Source organism: Crinia signifera, chromosome 12 (genome assembly GCF_055691185.1).
Source record: "Crinia signifera chromosome 12, ASM5569118v1, whole genome shotgun sequence".
NCBI classification, from domain to species: Eukaryota; Metazoa; Chordata; class Amphibia; order Anura; family Myobatrachidae; genus Crinia; species Crinia signifera.
The window spans coordinates 89,445,567-89,472,416 of NC_139228.1; the positions used below are offsets into that span (position 1 = coordinate 89,445,567).

General features: G+C 46.9%; 1 protein-coding gene across 1 annotated transcript in view; it reads left to right on the forward strand.

Annotated features, from left to right (window-relative positions):
• PLA2G4F (phospholipase A2 group IVF) overlaps positions 1 to 26,633 on the forward strand; it is a 34,368-nt gene extending 7,735 nt beyond the window's left edge. The window contains exons 5-20 of the mRNA XM_083165848.1: positions 465 to 505; positions 609 to 651; positions 4,486 to 4,543; positions 5,183 to 5,349; positions 5,440 to 5,553; positions 5,647 to 5,681; positions 6,356 to 6,491; positions 7,909 to 8,045; positions 8,150 to 8,372; positions 8,759 to 8,873; positions 11,168 to 11,305; positions 12,424 to 12,531; positions 14,951 to 15,145; positions 15,678 to 15,844; positions 23,029 to 23,215; positions 23,921 to 26,633. Of these exons, the coding sequence (XP_083021974.1) occupies positions 465 to 505; positions 609 to 651; positions 4,486 to 4,543; positions 5,183 to 5,349; positions 5,440 to 5,553; positions 5,647 to 5,681; positions 6,356 to 6,491; positions 7,909 to 8,045; positions 8,150 to 8,372; positions 8,759 to 8,873; positions 11,168 to 11,305; positions 12,424 to 12,531; positions 14,951 to 15,145; positions 15,678 to 15,844; positions 23,029 to 23,215; positions 23,921 to 24,138 (2,082 nt within the window). The 3' untranslated portion in view covers positions 24,139 to 26,633. The remainder of the gene's footprint in view (positions 1 to 464; positions 506 to 608; positions 652 to 4,485; positions 4,544 to 5,182; positions 5,350 to 5,439; positions 5,554 to 5,646; positions 5,682 to 6,355; positions 6,492 to 7,908; positions 8,046 to 8,149; positions 8,373 to 8,758; positions 8,874 to 11,167; positions 11,306 to 12,423; positions 12,532 to 14,950; positions 15,146 to 15,677; positions 15,845 to 23,028; positions 23,216 to 23,920) is intronic.
• The last annotated feature ends 217 nt before the right edge of the window (positions 26,634 to 26,850 follow it).

The following is a 26,850-nucleotide window of genomic DNA, read 5'->3' on the forward strand; positions in this document are numbered from 1 at the left end:
TTGTGCACATCAAGATATACACTGTGTCTACAATTCTGCAAGGTTTAAAGACCAGCCGACTACTATGTTTCACATGTTTTATAGTTTAAGTGTTTTTGGGCGGGTTGTTGTAACATCAGCCCTACATCACCCCCCTCCGCCGGGTACCACATGCTTACTAATCTCATATGCTCTAACATATGCGATTATTAACGCAAAAGGACAGCTCTTGCAATAAGAGATGTCCCTTGCGATGCAGCTCCGGTGCTGGTCTTCCGGGTCTGACTGCGAGGCATGCTGGGAGGGATGTGACAGGGCTGTGACAGATCCCTCACACAGTGCTGCGGCAAGAAGCCCATAGGCTTCTATAGGGAATCGACAGCAAAAGCTATCACAATGTTAACTGTTCGGTTCTAAAGCAATGATCTGAGAAAAAATAAACATTCTTACCCTTTATAATAGAGACACAAATGTGGTTTTCTTAGGACAAGGAGGTGTTGGAAGTTGAGTTTCACCTTGAAAAAAGGTAAGAAGTGAATTGCCAATTCTTTTATAGACTGGATGATCTATTTACGAATGTAACGGCTGAAATGTTTTATAATAATAATTAAGGTTGTTTGTGTTAACAGCAATGATCCACCCACTGAAATCATCACCAATGGGGTACTAGTGGTGAGTATATTTATCTTAACTTAAATCTACAATTATATGTATAGAAGGAGGGTATGGGTCATTGGGTCAACCCATATTAGGTCGACACATAAAATAGGTTGACATGGCTAAAGTCGACGGGGTTGGAAGGTTGACACAAGCATTAGGTCCACAATGGGAAGGTCAACATGATTTTTTTTCCCTTTTGTTTGGTCCCCAATGTCAACATAGTCGAAATGGACACCGTCAAAGTGTACCGCGTCCCCTAGTATGACTCGATATGCTTGCCATGCTTCTGGCTTGGTGGCTCGCTGCGCTCGGCACACTAGTCTATTCTCCCTCCATGCCTTATTGGATGGTAGAGCATGAAATACTGCCTGTCAACATGTGTCGGCTCTAAAAAAAAAAAAAAAAAAAAAGAAAAACATGTGGACCTTCCAATTGTCGACCTAATGCTTTTGTAAACCTACCAACCCTGTCAACCTTAGCCATGTCTACCTATTTCATGTGTCGACCTAAGTCAAGTCGACCTTCAGTTTTTCACCCATTGCATGTTGGCCTAATATGAATTGACCTAATGACCGCATTCCTAGAGTGAAAGTGTACTGTTAAATCCTGTCATTTGCGCAGTTAGCGTAATGCTACGCCAATCAGTTACCCTTTTTTCCTAACTATGGGCATAGCACCATGTATCCTGTTCGTGACGCCAAAATGTGTTAACCACTAGGTAAATATTTCCAGGATTCAGGTAAATTTTTAGGTGTATATAGTTTATTACCTCTTTAGTGGATGGTTCATCCAGTCTTCTTCTTTTTACAGATTTCTTTTTAACAGGCTCTAAGGTTAACAGTGTCTGTGACATTCTAGTTATACCCTTATGGTGGAATCTAGTTAATAGCAAATTCATTTATTTAAACCTTAATGAATATATATATATATATATATATATATATATATATATATATATATATACTTCTGTAGGGATGACGTGGCACTCCAGGCTTTACTCCTGATGATAATGCTGTTGCATTGAAACGTTGCCGTTCACTCAATAAAGAAAACTTGTTGTTCACAAAAGCCTGGAGTGCCGCGTCCATCCCTACAGAAGTCTGCATCTACTTTGACCAGGGCACCCGACTGAGCAATTGAATCCGGAGGTTGTGCCCGGCCCTGATATATATATATATATCTCAGGGAGCATCTCTGATGCTCTGTCAGCAAGGGCTTAACTACTATAGGTACAAGGGGTGCAGCTGCTATGGTGCCCAGAACTGAAGGGGGCTCAGCTTTTCTATATACATTTATTACCATCAGTTGCTTAATAGGGGGCCCTTATTAACTTTTTTGCTATGGGGCCTAGAAATGTCTAGTTACGCCCCTGTCCGTCAGCTTACAGTAATAACTTAGCCGAGACCGATGGATAAGTTTAGATTAAAGGTCCAACCCAATAATCATAAGTATTTAGTCCCTAGCGAACACAAAGGGGTAACAACGTAAAACAATAGTAACAGTATAAATCAAGGGTACAATATTGCGATAACAACTAACAGGGGAAAACAAACCCAAGTACAATCAATTATACAACTACACCAATACAAAAGTAACAGTTACCGTCATACATAGGCAGCACTTCCTGGACCAGGGGACTGTAGTCCGGATTGATCACAGCATAATGAGCTCCTAGACCAGGGAACAGCAATTTAAAGGGTATTAGCAATAGGATTCAGCAGGTCTTCCATTGGTCAGGGGTCAGCTTTCACCCCTTCTGATTGGCTTAGTCCAGATGCACAGTTGTGTCTTTGTTCCATGCTCGTCACCTTGCCCTAGGGGTCCCGTCGTGAAGCTGGTTCAAACTGGTTATCATTTGTCCCCTTTCCATGTGGCAATACCTTCACTATTATTACTATGGTTCATAACCTGCAAATAAAAAGTGCTTCTATTTCCCTTCAAACACCGGAACGCTGCGCATGAGACGCTAAACACACTGATACCAAACATGAGGGAAAACAACTCTGTTTTAACCTTAAACTATCTGTACTGCATTTTTAAGCTAAATTACTATGTTCTATTATTATGAGAGTATAAGACTATGTGTAACATTATAACTGCCATTAACATGCGCATAGTCTCTCACTCCCTTCATGCACACAAATACGTAAAAGCGAATGGCGGCCATAATACTCTAAAGTGTGTTTAGATGCAATTCAACTCCGACAGTATGCATAAACTGAACAGGCATAAGAGTAATCATTCCAGGATGGATTCAACTTTCCTGAAGGTAGTAGAGGGGATAGGAAGTGGCATGTTTTAGGGAGGACAAACGGAGGAAAGAATGGGGCAGGTACATTCACTAAAGCTTTCTCAAAATGAAAAAAAGGTGATCAATCAGATTTTGACTATCATTTATGTATTGCATCCTAGAAAATGATAGAAATATATTGGTTGCTATGGACAATATCTCTAAGCTATTTCTTTTCTTTTCATTTTTAAAAGCTTTATTAAATGTACCCTTTAGGAAGAAGGGTGTACAGTATATACAGCAGTGGAGGAACGAGTTTTCTGATTGGCTGGTATGGCTTCAGATAATATGCTGCACCATTCCATATTTATAATGTATTTTATGGCTGTCCATGAACTTAATATATGGGGTTATACATGAGTGTGTGTTACATATATTATTCATATATTGTACACCCGAAGTAGTTGAGAAGAATGGTCTTCAACATGCGGATAAGGCAGAAATGTGCTGTGCTATTGGTCAGTATTAGGAAAAGATAAGGGGCAAACCTTTTCATGGCCATATTTTAATACTTGGGACTGTATTTAGAGATCTGGACCATTGGGTATTCTGATTGTGTTTATTGTTTGTCTAATAAGCTGCCGCCAGGTGAAAATAAGATATATATCGTTCAGTGATGCCATCAAGACCCCCGTTGAAAATGCAGTCACTGATAATATCAACAAATCGTTATCGTGTATATCTTCATTAAAATCTGATAGTGTAGACCCAGGTTTAGAGTTAATACTTCCCTGTTGCCTTGGTGTCAACATTATACTTTGCCCCTTACATACAGTGTTTCTTCTACTCGTATCTTACCTTCAGCCAGAAAACACCCTTTTCAAAACCAATCATTCTGTCTCATCTCCTGTCCTCAATACTGCAGCTTTCTGGTATCTGGTATCCATCCATCCATCCATCTGTTATTCACTTAATCTATCTTCAATTGCACACCAGGAATAATCTTGCACTCTCATGCTGCTTTCAGACCGCAAAACTGGCTTTGACCAGGTATTTTAAAATGTTCCTAAAAACGGGTCTGCCAGCTAAAACCCCTTTCACACCGCAAGTCTTTAAACGGTATTTCAGTGCAGTTTTTGTTCCTTCACAACACTGATCCCGTTTTAACCCATAGAAAACAGTGGATGGAAAAAAAAACGGGTCTGAAATGGGTAGGACCCTGCTTTATTACCGTTTAGAAATACCAGTTCAATAGAACCGGTAAACTCACTCTGCACCTTTAAGACTGCACAAATTACGTTTTAAAACGGTAAAAAACTACAAAATAACGGGTAAAAAGTGCTGTCTGTTCGTGTTTTCTGCAGAATCCAACTTAAATTGGGAAATCTCGGCTCCAGATGCATTTGACTCAGTCGGCCACTTAATACACTCAGCATAATACATGAATAATTGTTATTAAATATTCATAGTCACTCCGTAGCTGAAGTCAATGTTCGTCCTGTCCCATTATTCTCATGATACATTGTGCTATAGCGCTTCATGGTGACCTCTACCTTGTATTATGTGAATGGAAGATTTATTTAATTCCCGGTCTCTCTCTACTTTCCCATATTCAGGCTCATCAATGTGTATGTATTGAAGGAAGGATCGACCATCGAGACAATAAGGAGACGGGTAGGGAAATCTGATGTCTGAAACACTGATTATGGTCAAAATGTTTCCCTATAAACCTCTGATGTGTGACGAGATGATGTTCTGAGACAATCTGGCTGTTCACGTTCTCTGTGCTCTCTGGTGTCCTCTTGTGTCACTGGCAACACTGGGACAAGACAGCACTCGCCCTTATCTGTGGTGCAGGGGTAAAGTTCCTGCACTGCGTTCATACAGCATAAGTGCCCAGGTCATCATTGTTTATAAGTAGGCAACCACATGGTCACGAAAACGCATTTAAAAAAAAAAGTAATAACCTAATGGTACAGGAATCATAAAGATATCATATAAGCCCAGTGAGAACAATTTCCACATTTTACTTGGTCCCTACAAAACTAGTCTTCGCTTTCCCATGTTTCCCATGCCACTATTTACAAAACACTTTGCTTAGGTAATCATAAGACATTGTGGGGCAGATGTATTAAGCCTGGTGAAGTGATAAAGTGGAAGGTTATAGGAGCTGATTGGCTGGTGCCTTACCACCGTCCGCTTTATCACTTCACCAGCCTTAATAAATGTGACTCTCCCTCCACAAAGCTGTATTTCCATATGTTAGATGACGCTTGAGTTTTGAGTTGCTTATTTGAGTCTGTAACTCCTCAGGGGGTCTGGTGAAGTTGTCTGTGCCTGGATCCTATGAGAAGCAAACCTGCATCCGCTTAACGCCGCCCCGATCAGAGGAATCCGGCAACTCGTTCACATTCCACGCTGACTGCGACATTAGCCCACAATTAGATGTTTGCCTGCAGAAAACGTTGCGATTAGGCCAGGTCAGTGACTACAAAGCCCCTATTACTTCCTACACTGTGATCTATGAGTCGTGCACATGATGATCCTTTTTTATTAATGGTTTCCCTAAGGATGACTTGGCACCTGAGCTCGACAAAAAAAACATACATTTGGGTAAAGGTTCTATACCGATTTCCTCGCTTCCTAGTGACCAGGAAATAGACATCAAGCTCCCTCTGTCCGAGGTGACCACGTAACTATACTCACAAATCATTTTGATTTATATTATATTATGCACAAATATCCATCAACTTTATTTTTTATTTTTTAAATCCCAGGACCAGATCATCAATATGAGTATGAAAAAGGAAAGGTCGGTTGTATTTTCAAACAAATGTAATTCCTTCTCTTGGAAGGAAATGTTACTGTGTATTTTCTTTAAAACTAAGTGGCCGATTCAGGACTGTTGCGTTACAAATTTGGCCCCTGCCCCGATGGTCACGGTTTGCGCATGTGCAAACTCCGGCAAGGAACGGCTCTGGCGAGTTACACACTTGCCGAGCCGTTCACTGCGGGGAGGGAGGGTCGGGGTGTGCAGGTGGCGGAAGTAGGGAAACGCTCATCGTTTTAGGAGTATTCCCATAAAAACGCTGGGCGTTCCCTGTAGAAGCAGGTGTAGCAGTGCCTGCTTGGGATTGGGTGGCTGACATCATGTGACCCGCCCTGTCTTAGGGAAATAAAAATCAGTGTAGACTGAATTTTATTACCGAGGGGGAGAGAAATCATTCAATTCGTCAGCGACCAGCAAATGATTTCTCTCCCAGTCGCATACGCGTCCCAATCGTGTACACATCCCCCCGCATGGTACATATCTCCTCCCATGTCGTTCAGGCAGGCGGCGTTTATGGGCTCACGAGGCAGCGGATGTATGCTGCGTAGCGAGCCAATCTGAATTAGGCCCTGCCTTTGGCGTGATGTTAGTACAGTAGTGAGTTATTTTATGACATTATGAGTTTTCACCATCGTTTGTTTTGTGTCCACTGTTAGTACTCAGGACCTCGACATTCGCCTTGGTTTTGACCTATCCATTGGAGAGCGAGAGTTTTTGGAAAAGAGGAAGAAAGTTGTTGCACGATCCCTTAAAGAAGCCCTAGGGCTGAACATAGTTCCTAGCGCTGATCAGGTGCGATGTTCAGGTGCAATGCTGGCGGCGGCAGCAGCCCAGGGGGGGGAAGGTGCTGGTGGAGGGACATATGCAATTGGGGGGGTAGGCATTGTCGTATGTAATGCGGGAGGTGGCGGCTGCTGATATAATGGGGGAACGGGATCTGGGGAGCCCGCTGCCGCCGCACATGAAGGCCCATGGGAGGTGCTGTGTGCTGTTGCGCATGCGCAGCAGCCCTCCCTTGGGCAAAGTGCTGCGGCCGGCCCGTTTTTCAGGAGTTTTGGGCTGGTCCACCGTGAAATGGCCCAGTTTCCTGGTGGGCCAATCCACCCCTAACTGCAGGTGGGGCAGATGTACTTGTGCAGAGTTATTTTGTTTCTGTGCAGGGAAAATACTGACTGCTTTATTTTTAAACTGCAATATAGATCTCACCTTGAAGTAAAACCACACCCAAATCTAACTCTCTCTGCACAAGTAACATCTGCCCCACCTGCGTTGCACATGGTTTTGTCCATCTAAGAAGGAATTTGCCAGAAGGAGTGAACCAAAATAACCCCTTAGTTCTAAAGCAGAACCCAATAGGTTTATCTTTCATTTACATTAACATCAGTCTGGTGCCCAAAGTCCAGGGGCACCGGGGACAGCTGTTTGGGCCTAGTGCTGGATGGCAAAATACAGGAGACCCCTACTCATTTTGTCCCCCATATTTTGGGAACTAGGGCCGGCCCTTGAGCCTGGTGCTGGTTTTAGAAATCTTGAATCCCCTGTTATTTGACCCCTTTTTTTTTTTTGCACAAATTGCACATTTTCATGACTCAAATTTGCACCATATCACATTTTTCACCCACCAATAAAAAAAAGATGCCCACTGGAACAAAATCCTAGGAGGAGGGGGGAAATCCCAAAGTGATTCCTGCCATGGGATTGTAAAAGAACTAGTTCTATGCCTAGACCTTTCACAAGAACTTTAATCCGAGATTATCAAAACAACCAGTCAGATTGGGGTAAATTTACTAAAGGAAATTTGTAAAAAAAATAGGTGTATTTGTATCCAGAAATACACTTATTTTTGACATTTACTATCCCGAAAATACAGCAATTCGTAGTCACATTGATGTGCTATCGATACGAATTGCCGTATTTTCGGGATAGTAAATGTCAAAAATAAGTGTATTTCTGGATACAAATACACCTATTTTTTTTACAAATTTCCTTTAGTAAATTTCCCCCATTGTGTCTACTTTATCTATGTACTACACATCCACAAACTTATTGCACACCACTTAATGTTTATAAACTTAGAACAATTATAAGACCAATTCAGTAACATTTAATTTACTCAGATGACATTGCAATATAAAGATGTAGGATCTGAGTCCCTTCATGGGATTCCGGTGCAGCACACAATGACTAAACAGAGTGTTTTCATTACCAGGTCCCTGTGGTGGCAGTGCTGGGTTCTGGAGGTGGAACACGAGCCATGACCTCATTCTATGGTAGTCTACAAGGCTTGCAAGATTTGAACTTACTGGACAGCATCACATACTTATCTGGGGTGTCTGGATCAACTTGGTAGGGTCCAAAATAGTCTAACTACATACTTTCTGAGGTTCTGCAGCACCATCAGCTGGGTCTGTCCTACGGAATGTTCTAATTACCTTCTTTTCTTTCTCCAGGTGCATGGCCAACCTTTATGAAGAACCTAACTGGTCTCATGATGATCTCCAGCCTTCAGTTAGCAGGGTGCGGAACGCTGTTACCACCAGCAAGGCCCATGCCTTCTCAGCAGAGAGGATTAAGTATTACTCTCAAGAACTGATGGCAATGGAACGTGATGGTCAAAAAGTCAACTTCAGTGACCTGTGGGGGCTCATTTTGGAATATTTTCTTCATCAGAAGGTACGGAACACATCTGAAATGAAGCCATCGCAGTTCTGTTTACACAACGTATGATCTATAATGTCTTGTGTACATGATAAAAAGCCTTATGTCTACTTGTATAAAGAACAAAAGATTTGGATGGCACATAGAAGATTTTAAAAAGTACCGACCCAACCATGTGGATGTGGGAAGCTTTTGAAAGAAATGCAGTTGCGGTAACCACCACGTTCTAGACCTGGAAATGAGTCTTGTGCTAAAATTCTATGTTGACCCTCTTTGATCTCACAGGTCTGCCGAGACCACCTACGTTTATACACTAGTACAGGATAACCATGTTCACACATGTAAGAAAGAGATGTTAAGTATTAATATATTAATGTTGCCCTTATCCCAATATATTCTAGGACAATCCAGCGAAACTGTCCGACCAACAGGAGTCTGTGCGCCAGGGACAGAACCCTTATCCTATCTATGCCGGAGTCAATGTCCGACTGAACATCAATAGTGCTGACTTTGCAGGTCTGTTATGGAAAGTGCTTTGGGTTTTACTTGCCTCTGGCAGACAAGTTTTAAGGGGCAGAAGGTTTTTGGGTCGACCACAATGGCAGAAATTTGCATGCGGTTACGAAAGAGTTGAGTTTAACAAAAATTGTTTCTGCTTTTAAGAACAGTTTTAGGTATTCACTACAAAGTATATATTTGGCCGTATGCTGATTTGTTCACATTTCTGCAGCCGGACTGCCGCCATCTGTGTTCTTGGTCTTATAGCGATCGTCCCTATCCTTGATGCAAAAGATATATCTGAATACAGGAACAAGCAAACATATGAATTCCCCATGACCTCCCAGTAACACTGTTAGGGGGTAATTCAGACCTATTTACACGGCGGCTGATTATCGATAGGCTGTACATGTGTACGGTTCACAGTGCCATGCTGCGAATAAATCCGGCTAGTTTTTCTATGCGTGTGCTGTTCCCACGGTGATTGACAGGAAGTAGACGTCTGAGCGTGGAATCCTCATGTTTAATTGTAGTGCTAAGAAAATGCAGGCGTGTCTGTGTTTTAGGGGCGAATGTGCGACGTCGGCTCTAGGCCGGATTTGCCCTTTTTGCATTACCGCAGAGTAAGTCTCTGGCCCAGTGTAAAAATCATTTGATGCTGAGCCGATTATGATGGGTTTGGACAGATTCACACAGCTGCAACTAATAGATCACACAGCAGGTGCACAGGAGTATTCATTACTCACTGACACATATCACAGACCAACCAACATGTACAAAGTTGTATTCATTACTCACTGACATTTTCCAGGTCACCCAGCAGGTGCACATGTGTATTCATTACTCACTGACACATTTTCCAGGTCACCCAGCAGGTGCACAGGTGTATTCATTACTCACTGACACATGTTCCAGGTCACCCAGCAGGTGCACAGGTGCACTCATTACTCACTGACACATTTTCCAGGTCACCCTACAGGTGCCCAGGTGTACTCATTACACACTGACACATTTTCCAGGTCACCCAGCAGGTGCCCAGGTGTAGTCATTACTCACTGACACATTTTCCAGGTCACCCATCAGGTGCACAGGTGTACTCATTACACACAGATTGTGATTCTGTGTGGAGACCTTGAAAACATGAACAGCTTGGGGTCCTGAGGACATTGTTAGAGAACCCATGATCTAATGAATTACTTTTGGTAGATCCCTCCTATTTCTATTTAAACACCTCAGATTAATACAGGAGTCCTCTTCAAATCAGTGAACTTTTATATCTGACATTTACTTCATGATGTTAGACAAACGTAATACCTGGCCATCGATCATCGTCAGCCTTCCTTCAGGGAACATACATTTATTCACCGCTGTTTGTTTTGTTTATTGATATTCATATTCTAATCCTAAGGCAAATGAAAGTTCTAAATGAGCAAATAAATCCTGTGCAATACAACGCTGGCCTACTACACATTGTAGACCAACGACTGGCAATACATTAGGTGGCATTGTTAAAGCAGATTAATTAGGACAGATTAGAGTCACCAGGCAACGCATACAGCCAAAATAAACTGATTTAATATGACTCATGTTGATGAGTAAAGTAAGTAAGCGGGTAAGTATACTTAACTGACCCCTACTGGGATTCGGCATCCTGACAGACGGCCATCCGTATGGATCCCAGCTGACCGACCACTGTTTGTTTCCCAGCATTTGGAAGCAGTTGGTTGATTGTCATTTGCTCCTAATACGTTACCAGACTTTTGTTCCCACCAGACAGATTGTACAGATAAATCTTTAGGTGTGTACCCAGCCTAGCATTACACCAGGTTGACAATCCCATGGGATCTGATTCAGGTCTGTCACATTAAAGGCGATGCTACAAAGTACCAACATGAAGTGGTTGACGGTTGTGGCAGACGCTTGGGAATGCAGATGGCTTCCTTTTTGTGATAGTGATGAGGCCAGGTCTCCGTCTTCCAACTGAGATTTCTTGGACTCCGGAACGTAGCTGCGGCAGCCGGTCTGCGTGACCTCCAGGATCACTCAGCCGGCCGATGGTGTGTAGCAAGTGATCTGGTGCTATGTCCTTATAGGCAGCAGAGGATAACCCACGCAGCAGGAGGTGTCTACTAGTACTAGGTGCCTCCTCCGGCATTACCAAATCTGAGGATCACTGCGGCTTCCACGTAAGCAGTCACAATGCTCAATACAACCACGTATGAATCATCCCCATGGGCCGATGGGCATAAGAAAATGTGACTTTTTATTTTTGCATTTTTGTTCTATAAATTCCTGTCCTGTAACTCTCTTAGAATGGTGTGAATTTACCCCACACGAAATTGGATTTCGGAAATATGGAGCATTCATTCGTGCTGAAGATTTTGGCAGTGAGTTCTTTATGGGACATCTAATCCACAGGAGGAAAGAACCCAAGATCTGCTACCTACAAGGTGAGAGCTGAAGAATTATATCAATGTGTATTTGTTAGCACTGTAAAAATAAGACTCTTGTAGTGTAGAGAGTGAGGGATTTGCAGTAGAGAAGAGTCTTTCATATTATACCCCATTCACATCAGAAAATTCTGGGATTTACCCGGGAATACAGTCCCGGGATCATGCAGGGACATTCCTGGGTAGGCCTCTTTCACACCAGCCTAGTCCCTGAATTTTCTTGTGTGAAGGGGAGAGTTACCCCTCCCCCACGCTCCAAGTCATCCTAGCATTACTCCATGTCACCCCAGCCGCACACCCTCTCGGGCACCGGCGGGCTACAGCAGGTGAGGGGGCACACAGCAGCTCCGTCCCGAGCAGTCACCCGGCGGCTTCCCACAGTGGTGGGCTGGAGCGGGAGGGGGGCACACAGCAGCTCCGTCCCGAGCAGTCACCCGGCGGCTTTCCACAGTGGCGGGGGGGGGGGGGCACACAGCAGCTCCGTTCCCAGCAGTCACCAGACGGCTTCCTCCAGCGACCGATACCGTGCGTCACTCTTTTCCAGTGCGACGGACAGGGACAGGGAAGCCGGTTGAGTACCTTTCACACTGGCCTGTATCCTGGGAAGATCCCGGAAGCAACCCTGGTAGATAACAGAGTTGATATGCCAGGGCATGGTGCCCGGGATTTTGGCCCAGGACCCTTTCACACCAGCACTACACCCGCGTTGTTCCCTGGGCCAACCTGGGAAAAAGGGCCAGTGTGAATGGGGTATAAGAGAATGCAACATAAGTATAGAAACCCGTTAGATGATAGGTACTTGGGATACTGCCCGTGTGGGTGCACAATAAGATGTAATGTGATTCTGTGCAGGGTCTCGGAGGTCATCTCTACGCCTGTTCCCCAAAACTGTTACTCGATAAACATAATAGGATCAACATTTCTAGGTCCAAAGCCTCATTGTCAGGACACCCCTATATATGTGTTGTGTCTAAGCCTTTTTGATGACCCACACCACCCAATGTAATGCCTACCATATACCACAAAGGGCAGCTTATATGGCACTGCCTGCTTGTTAGGCCTGGGTGATACAAATATTGCTTCCATTGTCTTATTGTGTGTTATGACCTCCTTTGCAGGAGTCTGGGGCAGTGCGTTCGCTGTAAACCTTGATGAGATTTGGGCTCGTGCATCTGGGACGGGCATCCACTGGCTCCGTTCTTTGACTGATGTTATCAAGGTGATAGGTAAGGAAACATAAATACTGCTGTATACAGTATGCTATGGGCGACAACTGCTCTTATACTGACCACTGAGAAAGAAGGGGTTGTGAGGGAAATCTGCACTAAGTGGGGTTATTTTATTTTTAAATATATTCAAAATGCGGATGGTGGATTGGGGATATAACTGACTATAATTAAGGAATAGCTTCCAATATTCGCATTACAAACAAGCTACTGCCTGTGGCCTGAGGCCTGATGAATGTAATGGTCAGTGGTGCACCCCACCCGAGTTTCTTTTCTCTTTTGTTTCTTATACTGACCACCCCAGTTCTTGATTACAAGGAATTGGGGCTCAATGAATGGTTTAAAGTAGAGATATGTGATGACCCACGTGTTTTCATTCTAAGGGGGGTAATTAATCCGGGATTCCGACTGGGATATCCCTACAGAATACCAGGCCTTTTTTGTTTGAATGGACAGTAACTCGACAGCTGGTATTCAATGTTCCGGCTGTCGAGTGTTGAAAGTCTGCGGGTTTGGCGAAAATGTCCACGGATTGACGAAAACCTGACATGCATTCGACAATCTGCGGCCGTCTCCGACAAAACAGATCCAACTTTTTTGAAAGTTGAATCTGTTTAGATGGAAACTGCCTTCAATGCTGTCGGTAACGGCAGCATTGAATTAGGCGAGTGCCGCTATTTCCGACCTGCGGAAATAAGGGCTGGGATTGAATACCCCCTCCCCCCTAAGCCGTCATTTAGTTTTGGTTTTACCGAAAACCTCAAGCACATGTTGTGGTTTTGTGTATATATATATATATTTTTTTTTTTTAAATGATAGAAGACTAAAATCATATAATTTGGGCCTGATTTTAATTCTTACAGTTATTTATTAACCTCAATCACATTTCCAGTCAATTTGACCACCTCACAGTTTTATTCAACAATATTGGCCAAAGGCGGCCTGGCTAAATAAAGCAAGGGAGCAGCGGCACAAACCCACGGCAGTTACTTTAAGGCTATAGTACATCTATGAAACATTGCAACACAGCGATGGCTGTTTAATAAACTTATAGACCCCATAGAATAAATGTTTTCAAAAGAAGAGGCGGTACTTGTGTATTAGCACGGTGCCCGGCTACTCTACGTTTTCAGCGTAGCCTAAGCTACGCTGTCAGTGTAGGTCAACGGCTGCCTAGCATAGAGACTCCGCGGCAGCATGGCTCTGTACCCGGTGTCCATAGCTTTGTCCCCAGCGTCCATGGCAAGCCTAACTGCCAGATCCCCTGCACTAGCAGATGCCGGCAGAGAGGGGATCATGCGGGCACCAGCAGAGATGCGCTCCTGCGTCTCAGTAACTATTGCGGCAGGGTACGGCAACCCTGCCCGTGTCCGCAAGTGCGTCTTATGTACAATACAGAAGGCATTTGCCAGTGCTCCATGTTACATACTGACAAATGCCTCCTTTTCAAACCCACACTATCCACGCCAGCCCGAAGCGCGGTGAGGGGACGTGTTACGCGTCCTCCCGACCTGTTCATACCCCCGCTATCCACGTCGGTGTGAAGTTGATTTTATAAAGTGTGGCGAGCGCAGCGAGCCACCGAGCCCGAAGCGTGGCGAGCGGACACGGATTACTTTACATGTGTTCCGTGTCTGCTCACCACGCTTTGGGCCGATGTGGATAGTGGGGGTGTAAACAGGTCGGGAAGAAGCGTAACGCGTCCGCTCGCAACGCTTTGGGCTGGCGTGGATAGTGGGGGTGTAAATAGGTCGGGAAGAAGCGTAACACGTTAAATTGACTGAAAAAAATGATTGATGTAATTTCTTTAGTAAATTAAATTTAAAAGAACAGCAATGTTTCTCAGTCACTGAGAAAATGCCATAAAAGTACAATATTACTGTGCTGGAGCCCACAGCCCTTGGCTGATGACACTGACGGTCTGACACAGTCTCAGACAGTGACGGCTATGGGGCCCTCTGCTCCCCTTGCACCCAGTCACTGCCTTGCATCAAAGTTCACTGGCAACGCGGCCCAATAGAGAAAGCTTCTGCATCAAAGTCCTCTCCCCGTTACCCACGGGAGAAAGCGTGTGCTCTCAGCCAAAGTAATCCTACACCCTCCCCGCGCAGTGCGCCTAACCCAGGACCCCTTCTCCACAGGAGAGCTGATTGGCTGGCTGTTTATCACTCTCCACTTCATCACTTGTTGAAGCTTGATACATCTGGCCCTTAGTACAGAGACCCCTGATGTACAGTAATTTACATGAATTCTAGTGGGTAACAAATAATTATTGGTTGTGTACTGCTTTTGGACTAAGGAAAAGCAAATATCAGAAATATATAATTTTTTAGTGCATTGTATTATAATGGCCTCCAGTAATTAAATATACTTTTGCTGACCTTCGATGAGGACCAATCTGACACTTCTGTCTTTCCAGATGACAGCCGGAGATTCCACTTCCATCCGTCCTCTCGCCTAAAGACCCGTTTGGTGATGCCGGGAGGGATAGTATCAGACTTGTTCCAGGATGTTTTCAAGTCTCGGTTCACTGCCGGAGAACGATACAACTTCACCAGAGGCTTGTACCTATACAAGAACTACATGGGCGTGAAGGAGTTCGTAGCTTGGAAAGGTAGGTGGTCGTCACTGAATGATCGTCTATGAAGAACAGATGATGTTGTAGTTGTTGTTGTATGGTGACTTACCTTATTCTTTATCCAGGCGTTCTCCACAGCTCCATGGCCATATTAAGGGGGAAATGTACTAATATGGGAGTTTGATTTCACATGGGATGTTGCTATGGGCAACCAATCAGATACCATCTATTATCTTCTAGAACAGGGGTGGCCAAACCTGTCCTCAAGATCTACCAACGGTGCATGTTCTCCAGGCAACCTGTGGATCTAGAGTAGGAATGAATGCAGCAGGTTTGAAACTGTGACAGTTAGTAATGACTACAGCTGTGCCCCCAGCTAGGTGATCTGGAAAACATGGACCGTTGGTAGATCTCGAGGACCGGTTTGGCCACCCCTGGTCTAGACGGTGCTAAATAAGTAGATAGCAACATCCTATGTGAAATAGCCCGTCTTGGTAAATGTCCCCCTAAATGTCCACGTCGCTAATTGCATACTCTACCTCTCTCTCTCTCTACCTCTCTCTCCCAGGGAATCACTTGGATGCTTTCCCAAACTTATTAACTCCTATGGAGGAAAATTTGTACCTAGTAGATGGAGGTTTGTCAATCAACTCTCCTTTCCCACTGGTGCTGCAGCCAGAGAGGGACGTCGATGTCATATTGTCCTTTAACTATTCTTGGAAGGCTCCATTTGAGGTGAGTCAGGTGTAGGAGTAGGGCTACGCCATTTCTTACTTGTGTGTCTTTGTCTAACACAGGCATGGCCAAACCATGGCTCTCCAGCTGTTGTGACACTACAAGTCCCATTATGCCTTGCCACAGTTTTGCTATTAGGAAATGCTAAATCTATGACAAGGCATGCTGAAATGTGTAGTGTCACAACAGCTGGAGGGCTGCAGTTTGCACATGCCTGGTCTAACAGGTCATCTCTGCCCGATAAGCTGTGATATATGTTTCATAAACTGTAAGGATATAGAGTACCACTTTATACCACAGTGTTCCGCTCAGATGGATCCACTCTCTTCGATCCACTCTCTTCGTTGTTGTTGCGGGTGCACCGATTGCCATGGCAATGGATGCATGAGCTTGTGAGACACTTTGCCGGCGTGCCAGCCATCAGATACGGATATCTGGCACGATGGCGGCAACAGGGAGAGCGGCCCCATCTGGACACTGAAAAGCAACTCTTCTTCTGTTGGATTCATCCGTTCAGTACTAACCAATGCATATTGGATGTTCCATGGTGACCTCCGAGGGATACAGTCACTAGGTCAACATGACTGAAGGTCGACATGGGGTTAGGTCAACAGGGTCAATAAGTAGACATGGGGAAGGTCGACATGGGGTTTTACACTTTTGAGCTGACATGCGGTATTTCATGCCCTACCATCCACTAGGGCAGTGGTAGCCAACCCTAGCTCTCGAGAGCTACCAACAGTTCACATTTTCCAGATAACCTAGCTGCTGCACAGCTGCACTCATTAATCACTGACACATTTTAAAAGATTCACAGATGGAGCTAATAAGCTCACTTGTGATTTTGTGAGGAGACCTGCAAAACATGCACTGTTGGTAGCTCTCGAGGACTAGGGTTGGCTCCCCCAGCACTAACATATGCGATAATTATGGCAAAGGACAGCTCTTGCGTTAAGAACTGTCCTTTCCGGTGAGTCAGCGGGTCCCGGCAGCTCCCCCCTCCCTCCCTTACCCGGCTGCTGCTGCGGGGGGGCGGGGGGGCTGGCTCTCCTCCTCCCTGCACCCGGAAGATGATCAGTGCAGGGAGGAGGAGGAGATCACCGGTCCGGGCAGCACAGCTCTGTGGTGCCCGGACACAGGTGGGGGGCGATGCGGTGGTGGTGGGGGTCGTGTTAGAAGCCCATAGGCTTCTATGGGGGCATCGCCAGACTTTTCCGTCGATGCCCCTGGCTGCGGTAACCCAGCGGGGGATGCTTAGTGCAACCCAAAATGCGGTACAAACCCAGATAATGGGGGTTTTACTGTATTTTTTATCTTAGAGAATCTCCCCCTGAAGCATAGCGAGCATGACACTACATTTCAGTGCCCATGTCGACTGTGTCAACATTCGGGACAAAAAAAAGTTCAAAACACCATGTCGACCTACCACATATTGATCTAAGGCTTGTGTCGACCTAAGGACCCTGTCGCCCTAACCCCATGTCGTCTAGCCGTGTCGACCTAGTTGCTGTCTATCCAATGATCCATACACGACCTCCGATACTATTTTATTAATTCTCCCATACAGTATCTGTCTGTATTCTGGTATTACAGGTCCTGCATTTCACTACACAGCACTGCATAGAGAGGGGCATCCCCTTCCCCAGTGTTACAGTGAGCCGTGCAGGGGGATGCAGTGCTACGTTTCAGTGTCCATGTCTCCGCTTACAGTATCTGTCTGTATTCTGATATTACAGGTCCTGCATCTCACTACAGAGCACTGCATAGAGAGGGGCATCCCCTTCCCCAGTGTTACAGTGAGCCGTGCAGGGGGATGCAGTGCTACGTTTCAGTGTCCATGTCTCTGCTTACAGTATCTGTCTGTATTCTGATATTACAGGTCCTGCATCTCACTACAGAGCACTACATAGAGAGGGGCATCCCCTTCCCCAGTGTTACAGTGAGCCGTGCAGGGGGATGCAGTGCTACGTTTCAGTGTCCATGTCTCTGCTTACAGTATCTGTCTGTATTCTGATATTACAGGTCCTGCATCTCACTACAGAGCACTGCATAGAGAGGGGCACCCCCTTCCCCAGTGTTACAGTGAGCCGTGCAGGGGGATGCAGTGCTACGTTTCAGTGTCCATGTCTCTGCTTACAGTATCTGTCTGTATTCTGATATTACAGGTCCTGCATCTCACTACAGAGCACTGCATAGAGAGGGGCACCCCCTTCCCCAGTGTTACAGTGAGCCGTGCAGGGGGATGCAGTGCTACGTTTCAGTGTCCATGTCTCTGCTTACAGTATCTGTCTGTATTCTGATATTACAGGTCCTGCATCTCACTACAGAGCACTGCATAGAGAGGGGCACCCCCTTCCCCAGTGTTACAGTGAGCCGTGCAGGGGGATGCAGTGCTACGTTTCAGTGTCCATGTCTCTGCTTACAGTATCTGTCTGTATTCTGATATTACAGGTCCTGCATCTCACTACAGAGCACTGCATAGAGAGGGGCACCCCCTTCCCCAGTGTTACAGTGAGCCGTGCGGGGGGGTGCGGTGCTACGTTTCAGTGTCCATGTCTCCACATACAGTATCTATGTGTATTCTGATATTACAGGTCCTGCATCTCACTACACAGCACTGCATAGAAAGGGGCACCCCCTTCCCCAGTGTTACAGTGAGCCGTGCAGGGGGATGCAGTGCTACGTTTCAGTGTCCATGTCTCTGCTTACAGTATCTGTCTGTATTCTGATATTACAGGTCCTGCATCTCACTACAGAGCACTACATAGAGAGGGGCATCTCCTTCCCCAGTGTTACAGTGAGCCGTGCGGGGGGATGCGGTGCTACGTTTCAGTGTCCATGTCTCCACATACAGCATCTGTCTGTATTCTGGTGTTACAGGTCCTGCATCTCACTACACAGCACTGCATAGAGAGGAGCATCCCCTTCCCCAGTGTTACAGTGAGCCGTGCGGGGGGATGCGATGCTACGTTTCAGTGTCCATGTCTCCACATACAGTATCTGTCTGTATTCTGGTCTTACAGGTCCTGCATCTCACTACACAGCACGACATAGACAGGGGCATCCCCTTCCCCAGTGTTACAGTGAGCCGTGCGGGGGGATGCAGTGCTACGTTTCAGTGTCCATGTCTCCGCTTACAGTATCTGTCTGTATTCTGGTCTTACAGGTCCTGCATCTCACTACACAGCACTGCATAGAGAGGAGCATCCCCTTCCCCAGTGTTACAGTGAGCCGTGCGGGGGGATGCAGTGCTACGTTTCAGTGTCCATGTCTCCACATACAGTATCTGTCTGTATTCTGGTGTTACAGGTCCTGCATCTCACTACACAGCACTGCATAGACAGGGGCATCCCCTTCCCCAGTGTTACAGTGAGCCGTGCGGGGGGATGCGGTGCTACGTTTCAGTGTCCATGTCTCCACATACAGCATCTGTGTGTATTCTGGTCTTACAGGTCCTGCATCTCACTACACAGCACTGCATAGAGAGGGGCATCCCCTTCCCCAGTGTTACAGTGAGCCGTGCGGGGGGATGCAGTGCTACGTTTCAGTGTCCATGTCTCCACATACAGTATCTGTGTGTATTCTGGTCTTACAGGTCCTGCATCTCACTACACAGCACTGCATAGAGAGGGGCATCCCCTTCCCCAGTGTTACAGTGAGCCGTGCGGGGGGATGCGGTGCTACGTTTCAGTGTCCATGTCTCCGCATACAGCATCTATGTGTATTCTGGTGTTACAGGTCCTGCCTCTCACTACACAGCACTGCATAGAGAGGGGCATCCCCTTCCCCAGTCTTACAGTGAGCCGTGCGGGGGGATGCGGTGCTACGTTTCAGTGTCCATGTCTCCGCTTACAGTATCTGTCTGTATTCTGATATTACAGGTCCTGCATCTCACTACAGAGCACTGCATAGAGAGGGGCATCCCCTTCCCCAATGTTACAGTGAGCCGTGCGGGGGGGATGTGGTGCTACGCTTCAGTTTCCATGTCTCCACATACGGCATCTGTCTGTATTCTGGTGTTACAGGTCCTGCATCTCACTACACAGCACTGCATAGAGAGGGGCATCCCCTTCCCCAGTGTTACAGTGAGCCGTGCGGGGGGATGCGGTGCTACGTTTCAGTGTCAATGTCTCCGCTTACAGTATCTGTCTGTATTCTGATATTACAGGTCCTGCATCTCACTACAGAGCACTGCATAGAGAGGGGTATCCCCTTCCCCAGTGTTACAGTGAGCCGTGCGGGGGGATGCGGTGCTACGTTTCAGTGTCCATGTCTCCACATACAGTATCTGTCTGTATTCTGGTCTTCCAGGTCCTGCATCTCACTACACAGCACTGCATAGAGAGGGGCATCCCCTTCCCCAGTGTTACAGTGAGCCGTGCGGGGGGGATGCGGTGCTACGTTTCAGTGTCCATGTCTCCGCATACAGTATCTATGTGTATTCTGGTCTTACAGGTCCTGCATCTCACTACACAGCACTGCATAGAGAGGGGCATCCCCTTCCCCAGTGTTACAGTGAGCTGTGCGGGGGGGATGCGGTGCTACGTTTCAGTGTCCATGTCTCCGCATACAGTATCTATGTGTATTCTGATATTACAGGTCCTGCATCTCACTACACAGCACTGCATAGAGAGGGGCATCCCCTTCCCCAGTGTTACAGTGAGCTGTGCGGGGGGGATGCGGTGCTACGTTTCAGTGTCCATGTCTCCGCATACAGTATCTATGTGTATTCTGATATTACAGGTCCTGCATCTCACTACACAGCACTGCATAGAGAGGGGCATCTCCTTCCCCAGTGTTACAGTGAGCCGTGCGGGGGGATGCGGTGCTACGTTTCAGTGTCCATGTCTCCACATACAGCATCTGTCTGTATTCTGGTGTTACAGGTCCTGCATCTCACTACACAGCACAGCATAGAGAGGGGCATCCCCTTCCCCAGTGTTACAGTGAGCCGTGCGGGGGGAATGCGGTGCTACGTTTCAGTGTTCATGTCTCCACATACAGCATCTATGTGTATTCTGGTCTTACAGGTCCTGCCTCTCACTACACAGCACTGCATAGAGAGGGGCATCCCCTTCCCCAGTGTTACAGTGAGCCGTGCGGGGGGATGCAGTGCTACGTTTCAGTGTCCATGTCTCCACATACAGTATCTGTCTGTATTCTGGTATTACAGGTCCTGCATCTCACTACACAGTACTGCATAGAGAGGGGCATCCCCTTCCCCAGTGTTACAGTGAGCCGTGCGGGGGGATGTGGTGCTACGTTTCAGTGTCCATGTCTCCACATACAGTATCTGTCTGTATTCTGATATTACAGGTCCTGCATTTCACTACACAGCACTGCATAGAGAGGGGCATCCCCTTCCCCAGTGTTACAGTGAGCCGTGCGGGGGGATGTGGTGCTACGTTTCAGTGTCCATGTCTCCACATACAGTATCTGTCTGTATTCTGGTATTACAGGTCCTGCATCTCACTACACAGTACTGCATAGACAGGGGCATTCCCTTCCCCAATGTTACAGTGAGCCATGCGGGGGGATGCAGTGCTACGTTTCAGTGTCCATGTCTCCACATACAGCATCTGTCTGTATTCTGGTCTTACAGGTCCTGCATCTCACTACACAGCACTGCATAGACAGGGGCATCCCCTTCCCCAGTGTTACAGTGAGCCGTGCGGGGGGATGCAGTGCTACGTTTCAGTGTCCATGTCTCCACATACAGTATCTGTGTGTATTCTGGTCTTCCAGGTCCTGCATCTCACTACACAGCACTGCATAGACAGGGGCATCCCCTTCCCCAGTGTTACAGTGAGCCGTGCGGGGGGATGCGGTGCTACGTTTCAGTGTCCATGTCTCCACATACAGCATCTATGTGTATTCTGGTCTTACAGGTCCTGCATCTCACTACACAGCACTGCATAGAGAGGGGCATCCCCTTCCCCAGTGTTACAGTGAGCGCAATGAGCCGTGCGGGGGGATGCGGTGCTACGTTTCAGTGTCCATGTCTCCACATACAGTATCTGTCTGTATTCTGATATTACAGGTCCTGCATTTCACTACACAGCACTGCATAGAGAGGGGCATCCCCTTCCCCAGTGTTACAGTGAGCCGTGCGGGGGGATGCGGTGCTACATTTCAGTGTCCATGTCTCCACATACAGCATCTGTCTGTATTCTGGTCTTCCAGGTCCTGCATCTCACTACACAGCACTGCATAGACAGGGGCATTCCCTTCCCCAATGTTACAGTGAGCCATGCTGGGGGATGCAGTGCTACATTTCAGTGTCCATGTCTCCACATACAGCATCTGTCTGTATTCTGGTCTTACAGGTCCTGCATCTCACTACACAGCACTGCATAGACAGGGGCATCCCCTTCCCCAGTGTTACAGTGAGCCGTGCGGGGGGGATGCGGTGCTACGTTTCAGTGTCCATGTCTCCGCATACAGTATCTATGTGTATTCTGATATTACAGGTCCTGCATCTCACTACACAGTACTGCATAGAGAGGGGCATCCCCTTCCCCAGTGTTACAGTGAGCCGTGCGGGGGGATGTGGTGCTATGTTTCAGTGTCCATGTCTCCACATACAGCATCTGTCTGTATTCTGGTGTTACAGGTCCTGCATCTCACTACACAGTACTGCATAGAGAGGGGCATCCCCTTCCCCAGTGTTACAGTGAGCCGTGCGGGGGGATGCGGTGCTACGTTTCAGTGTCCATGTCTCCACATACAGTATCTGTCTGTATTCTGGTCTTACAGGTCCTGCATCTCACTACACAGCACTGCATAGTGAGGGGCATCCCCTTCCCCAGTGTTACAGTGAGCCGTGCGGGGGGATGCAGTGCTACGTTTCAGTGTCCATGTCTCCGCATACAGCATCTATGTGTATTCTGGTCTTACAGGTCCTGCATCTCACTACACAGCACTGCATAGAGAGGGGCATCCCCTTCCCCAGTGTTAGTGAGCCGGGCGGGGGGATGCGGTGCTACGTTTCAGTGTCCATGTCTCCACATACAGTATCTGTGTGTATTCTGGTCTTACAGGTCCTGCATCTCACTACACAGCACTGCATAGACAGGGGCATCCCCTTCCCCAGTGTTACAGTGAGCCGTGCGGGGGGGATGCGGTGCTACGTTTCAGTGTCCATGTCTCCGCATACAGCATCTGTGTGTATTCTGGTCTTCCAGGTCCTGCATCTCACTACACAGCACTGCATAGAGAGGGGCATCCCCTTCCCCAGTGTTACAGTGAGCGAGGAAGATGAGAAACAACCCAAAGAATGTTATGTGTTCATGGACGCCGACAGCCCCAGGACGCCCATAGTGCTTCACTTTCCTCTGGTGAACAACACATTTTGCGAATACAAAGCACCAGGTAACCAATCAGAACACATTCTCTATCTTATATGTAAACAATATGTGATGATACATTAGCATAAAGGCAAACCGTACATATAGGTCCGCGACCAGCATACGTTCGCAGCCCGATCATTTCTGCGCATTTGCATACGCATATTCCATTCACCGAGTACACGTCCCCAACATGGCGGGCGGGAGGAGGAGATGGGTGTTGGGCAGCCCCATTACCATATGGGAATGGCCAGCAGTCCATGGGCGTTCCCATGAGAAAGCTGGGCATTCGCATGGTAATGAGGGTGTGACGCAAATGCGGGGAGCGGGCAGCTGGCACCCATTTCCCCCCAAGCATGCATGCATACAGATGGGAGCGCCTGTCATTCAGGCAGGGGCTGGCGGTGGATTAGCCAGCCCCCGGAAGGGGGGCGCGTCCCCTTACAACGGAGCTCCCCGCTTCCCCCTAACCCTGCCCCTCTCCCTGAAGTGGAGACAGGCAGGGTTCGCATAACCTGCCAAAACAAAACTGGGACGCTTGCGCGTCACAGTCAGATGGAGCACCAGTGGGTCTGGCGCCCCCGCTGGTGCGGGGGCATGGGGAATGTAAGCATACTTACTGAACATACCCTTTATACACAGATGTGTGGGGGTAACAAAACCTACAATGTATTATTGTTTTGTGAAGAAGACATTGTAATCTTACATGGCTATGTTCCATACAACACAGGAATACTGCGAGAGTCGGAGGAAGAGAAAGCAAATGCAAACTTTGTACTTAATGGAAAAGATTCTCCTTATCGGACAAAAAACTTCACTTATGAACCAAACGATTTTGACCGGCTGCTAGAACTTCATCGGTACAATGTGCTGAACAACAGAGAGCAGATTGTGAGTGTGCTGAAGGCCGCATTGGACCGGAGGAAAGAGAAAATGGCCAAGTCATGAATTTGGTCAAAAGTTAGGTTTTGAAAAACTGCTTTCATAGTATACAGCCGGGGTGGCCGGACTTTTGTGAGCCGAGATCTGCTTTATTGTACACTTAAGGTCTCCATACACCAGAATGAGATCGGACTCAAACGTACAATCTCGACTGGTCGTGAAATGGATTGTGCGCATGGTCGGGAGGTCGGCAGGTCGGCCACCAGATGAGATGTTTTTCATGGACGTGTCACCTGTCGGCTCGCATTGCGGTCAAACAAGCGATCATATGTGCCTGTAAGCATATGCAATCACTAGTTCGACTGCTCCATGACCTGCATACGATCGGGTCATAAGCAGGTCCACTGGTGATCTACCGACATCTCTGTGCCCAAATATTTCCCTCCCTACACATTATGCCAGACGTTGCCTAGCTCAGACATGCGCCTTGCGGTGCGCGGTGACGTTATCCGCGCAATGCATTCCTGGGAACGCTGAAGCAAGCAGGTTTCAGCCGGATTTGATCAATCTACCCACTGGAACTCCGCACTCGATGGGTAGATTCAGATCGATGTTCTGGCCAAGTCTGGTATACAGTGTGCGAACATCCATTTTTATACTTGTGTCATTATATAACTCCATATTCACTGTATTAATAAAGGCTTCTGCCACATTACACAACATTACACCAGAACCACATAGAATTATATCTTAGAATTATAGGGGGTATTCAATCGCTGCCGCTATTTTTGCCAGGCGGAAATTGCAATCTTTTCTGAAATGATTAGGTTGAATTATTAAATGTGGGCTCAAGTGAAGGCTCGTACCTGATTGGGGGGCTGCCTCTGGCCACAGCAGGGGGTACCGCGATTCAGGCACCCCCCTCCCCCTGTTGCCGCCACTGCCTCCTCTCCTGGGTCCCACTCCCCGGCACCTGTGCTTTGATGACAGGCGCATGTGCAGTACAATTATCTGTACTGCGCATGCGGCCAGCTTCTATGGGCTGCTTCGGCAACAGCTCATAGAAGGATCTATGGTCCCGGCGCTTGTACAATACAAATGACAGGCACTGGGACCAGCGTGTGCGCAGTACCGATATATAGGTACTGCGCATGCATGCTTGCCGTTTTTGCACGGCAGCCCACAGCAAGGCGTCCTGGAGGGAGGGAACACCTCCCAATGGGACTGCCTTTGTGACTGGCAGGTCAGACGTCCAATAGGAAGTCACTGCCAGTAACAGTGAAGCCAGTGCTGTCTCACAGACGGTATCTGGCTTCACGACAGTGGCGGATTTTACCAGGAGGGCCGCAGCCCATAGGTAAAAACCGCAACTGGTGGGCTCCGTTCTGCCAACTGGCAGAATATATTCCACCGGTCGGAAAGTCCCAGCATGGGCGAACACGGGAGCTGATAGTCGGAAACGGCGGCAGATTCAACAATCCAGCGACCGTTTCCGACAATACAGATTCACCTCTGTATGGAGACGAACCTGTTGCGGGTGAGTCCCGGTCGGGATTGAATACTATCGGCCGCTATTTCAGCCTGGCGGAAATAGTGGCCGGGATTGAATACCCCTCTTAATGTTTCAATTTGGCTATTTTGATGTCTTCATTTCTTATCAGGTTACTTTACACTGACAAGTACAAATTGGACACTTATAGAAAGTATTAGTTAAAAGCGCGTCAAAATTACGGCCTCTGCAATGCACTTTCACTTTCAGCTGTGACAGCTTTTACTTTCACTTTGAGCTGTGACTGCTTTTAGCCCACAAAGTTGTATATGCTGATCTAAGCAATATGTTGTATATTGCATAAAAGGTAAGGTGTCAGATGAAGTTTCTGACCGCTAACGCACAGATGATAAATTGGACTTTCATGAGGAAAAGCTTCACATTTAAACAAGAAAATTGCAAAATGCCAAATCAGTTTATAATATGCACACGCCCCAACCAGACCACACAATGGGGTAGATGTATGAAGCCTGGTAAAGGGATAAAGTGTAAGGTGATAACACACCAGCCAATCAACTGTGTTTGAAAAAGGACAGTCAGGAGTTGATTGGTTGGTGTGTTATCACCACTAGGGTGGCCAATCGGAGGGATCCTGGGATTTGGACCCAAAATGTCCAGGATTTGAATCCCAGTATTAGAGTATCCAATCCCAGGATTTGGGATTAGACGGCACATGTGCAGTCTAATAACGGGTGGAAATGACACGTGAAGGGGGTCATGTGGATACTGACTGCGAGCTATCGGCACTGCTTTCCATCAAAACTCGCCCTTTGCATTAAATGTACCCCATTTTGTCTTATAATTAATGCAGGGAAATGGCACTGACTATTCCATGTGTATGTAACTGACAGGATGCCTGCAGTAACATCTCCTTTGCGGCCCCTCTTAAAGGCTCTGAGCACAGGGAAGTACAGCACTGAAAGACTTTACCTATCCGTGATAACAATAATATACTGCAAATCTGTGTGTACTGTATGTCACAAATAAAATAAATAGAGGGGATTTTTTCATATTTTGATCGAAACATTTGACTCTGCAGCCCACATTAAGGGACCCCAATGTTCTGAAAATCCCTAGCAGATGTGCTCTGTCCTTACATTTCAGTTATATATACTCCCCTCCCAGATACAGAGGGAAACATGTATACAGGGCTGGCGTGTAACCCTCACCCAACTAGGTCTGTTATAGCTGAAAGCTGCCATGATAGCACTGGGCAGAAGATTTTTGAA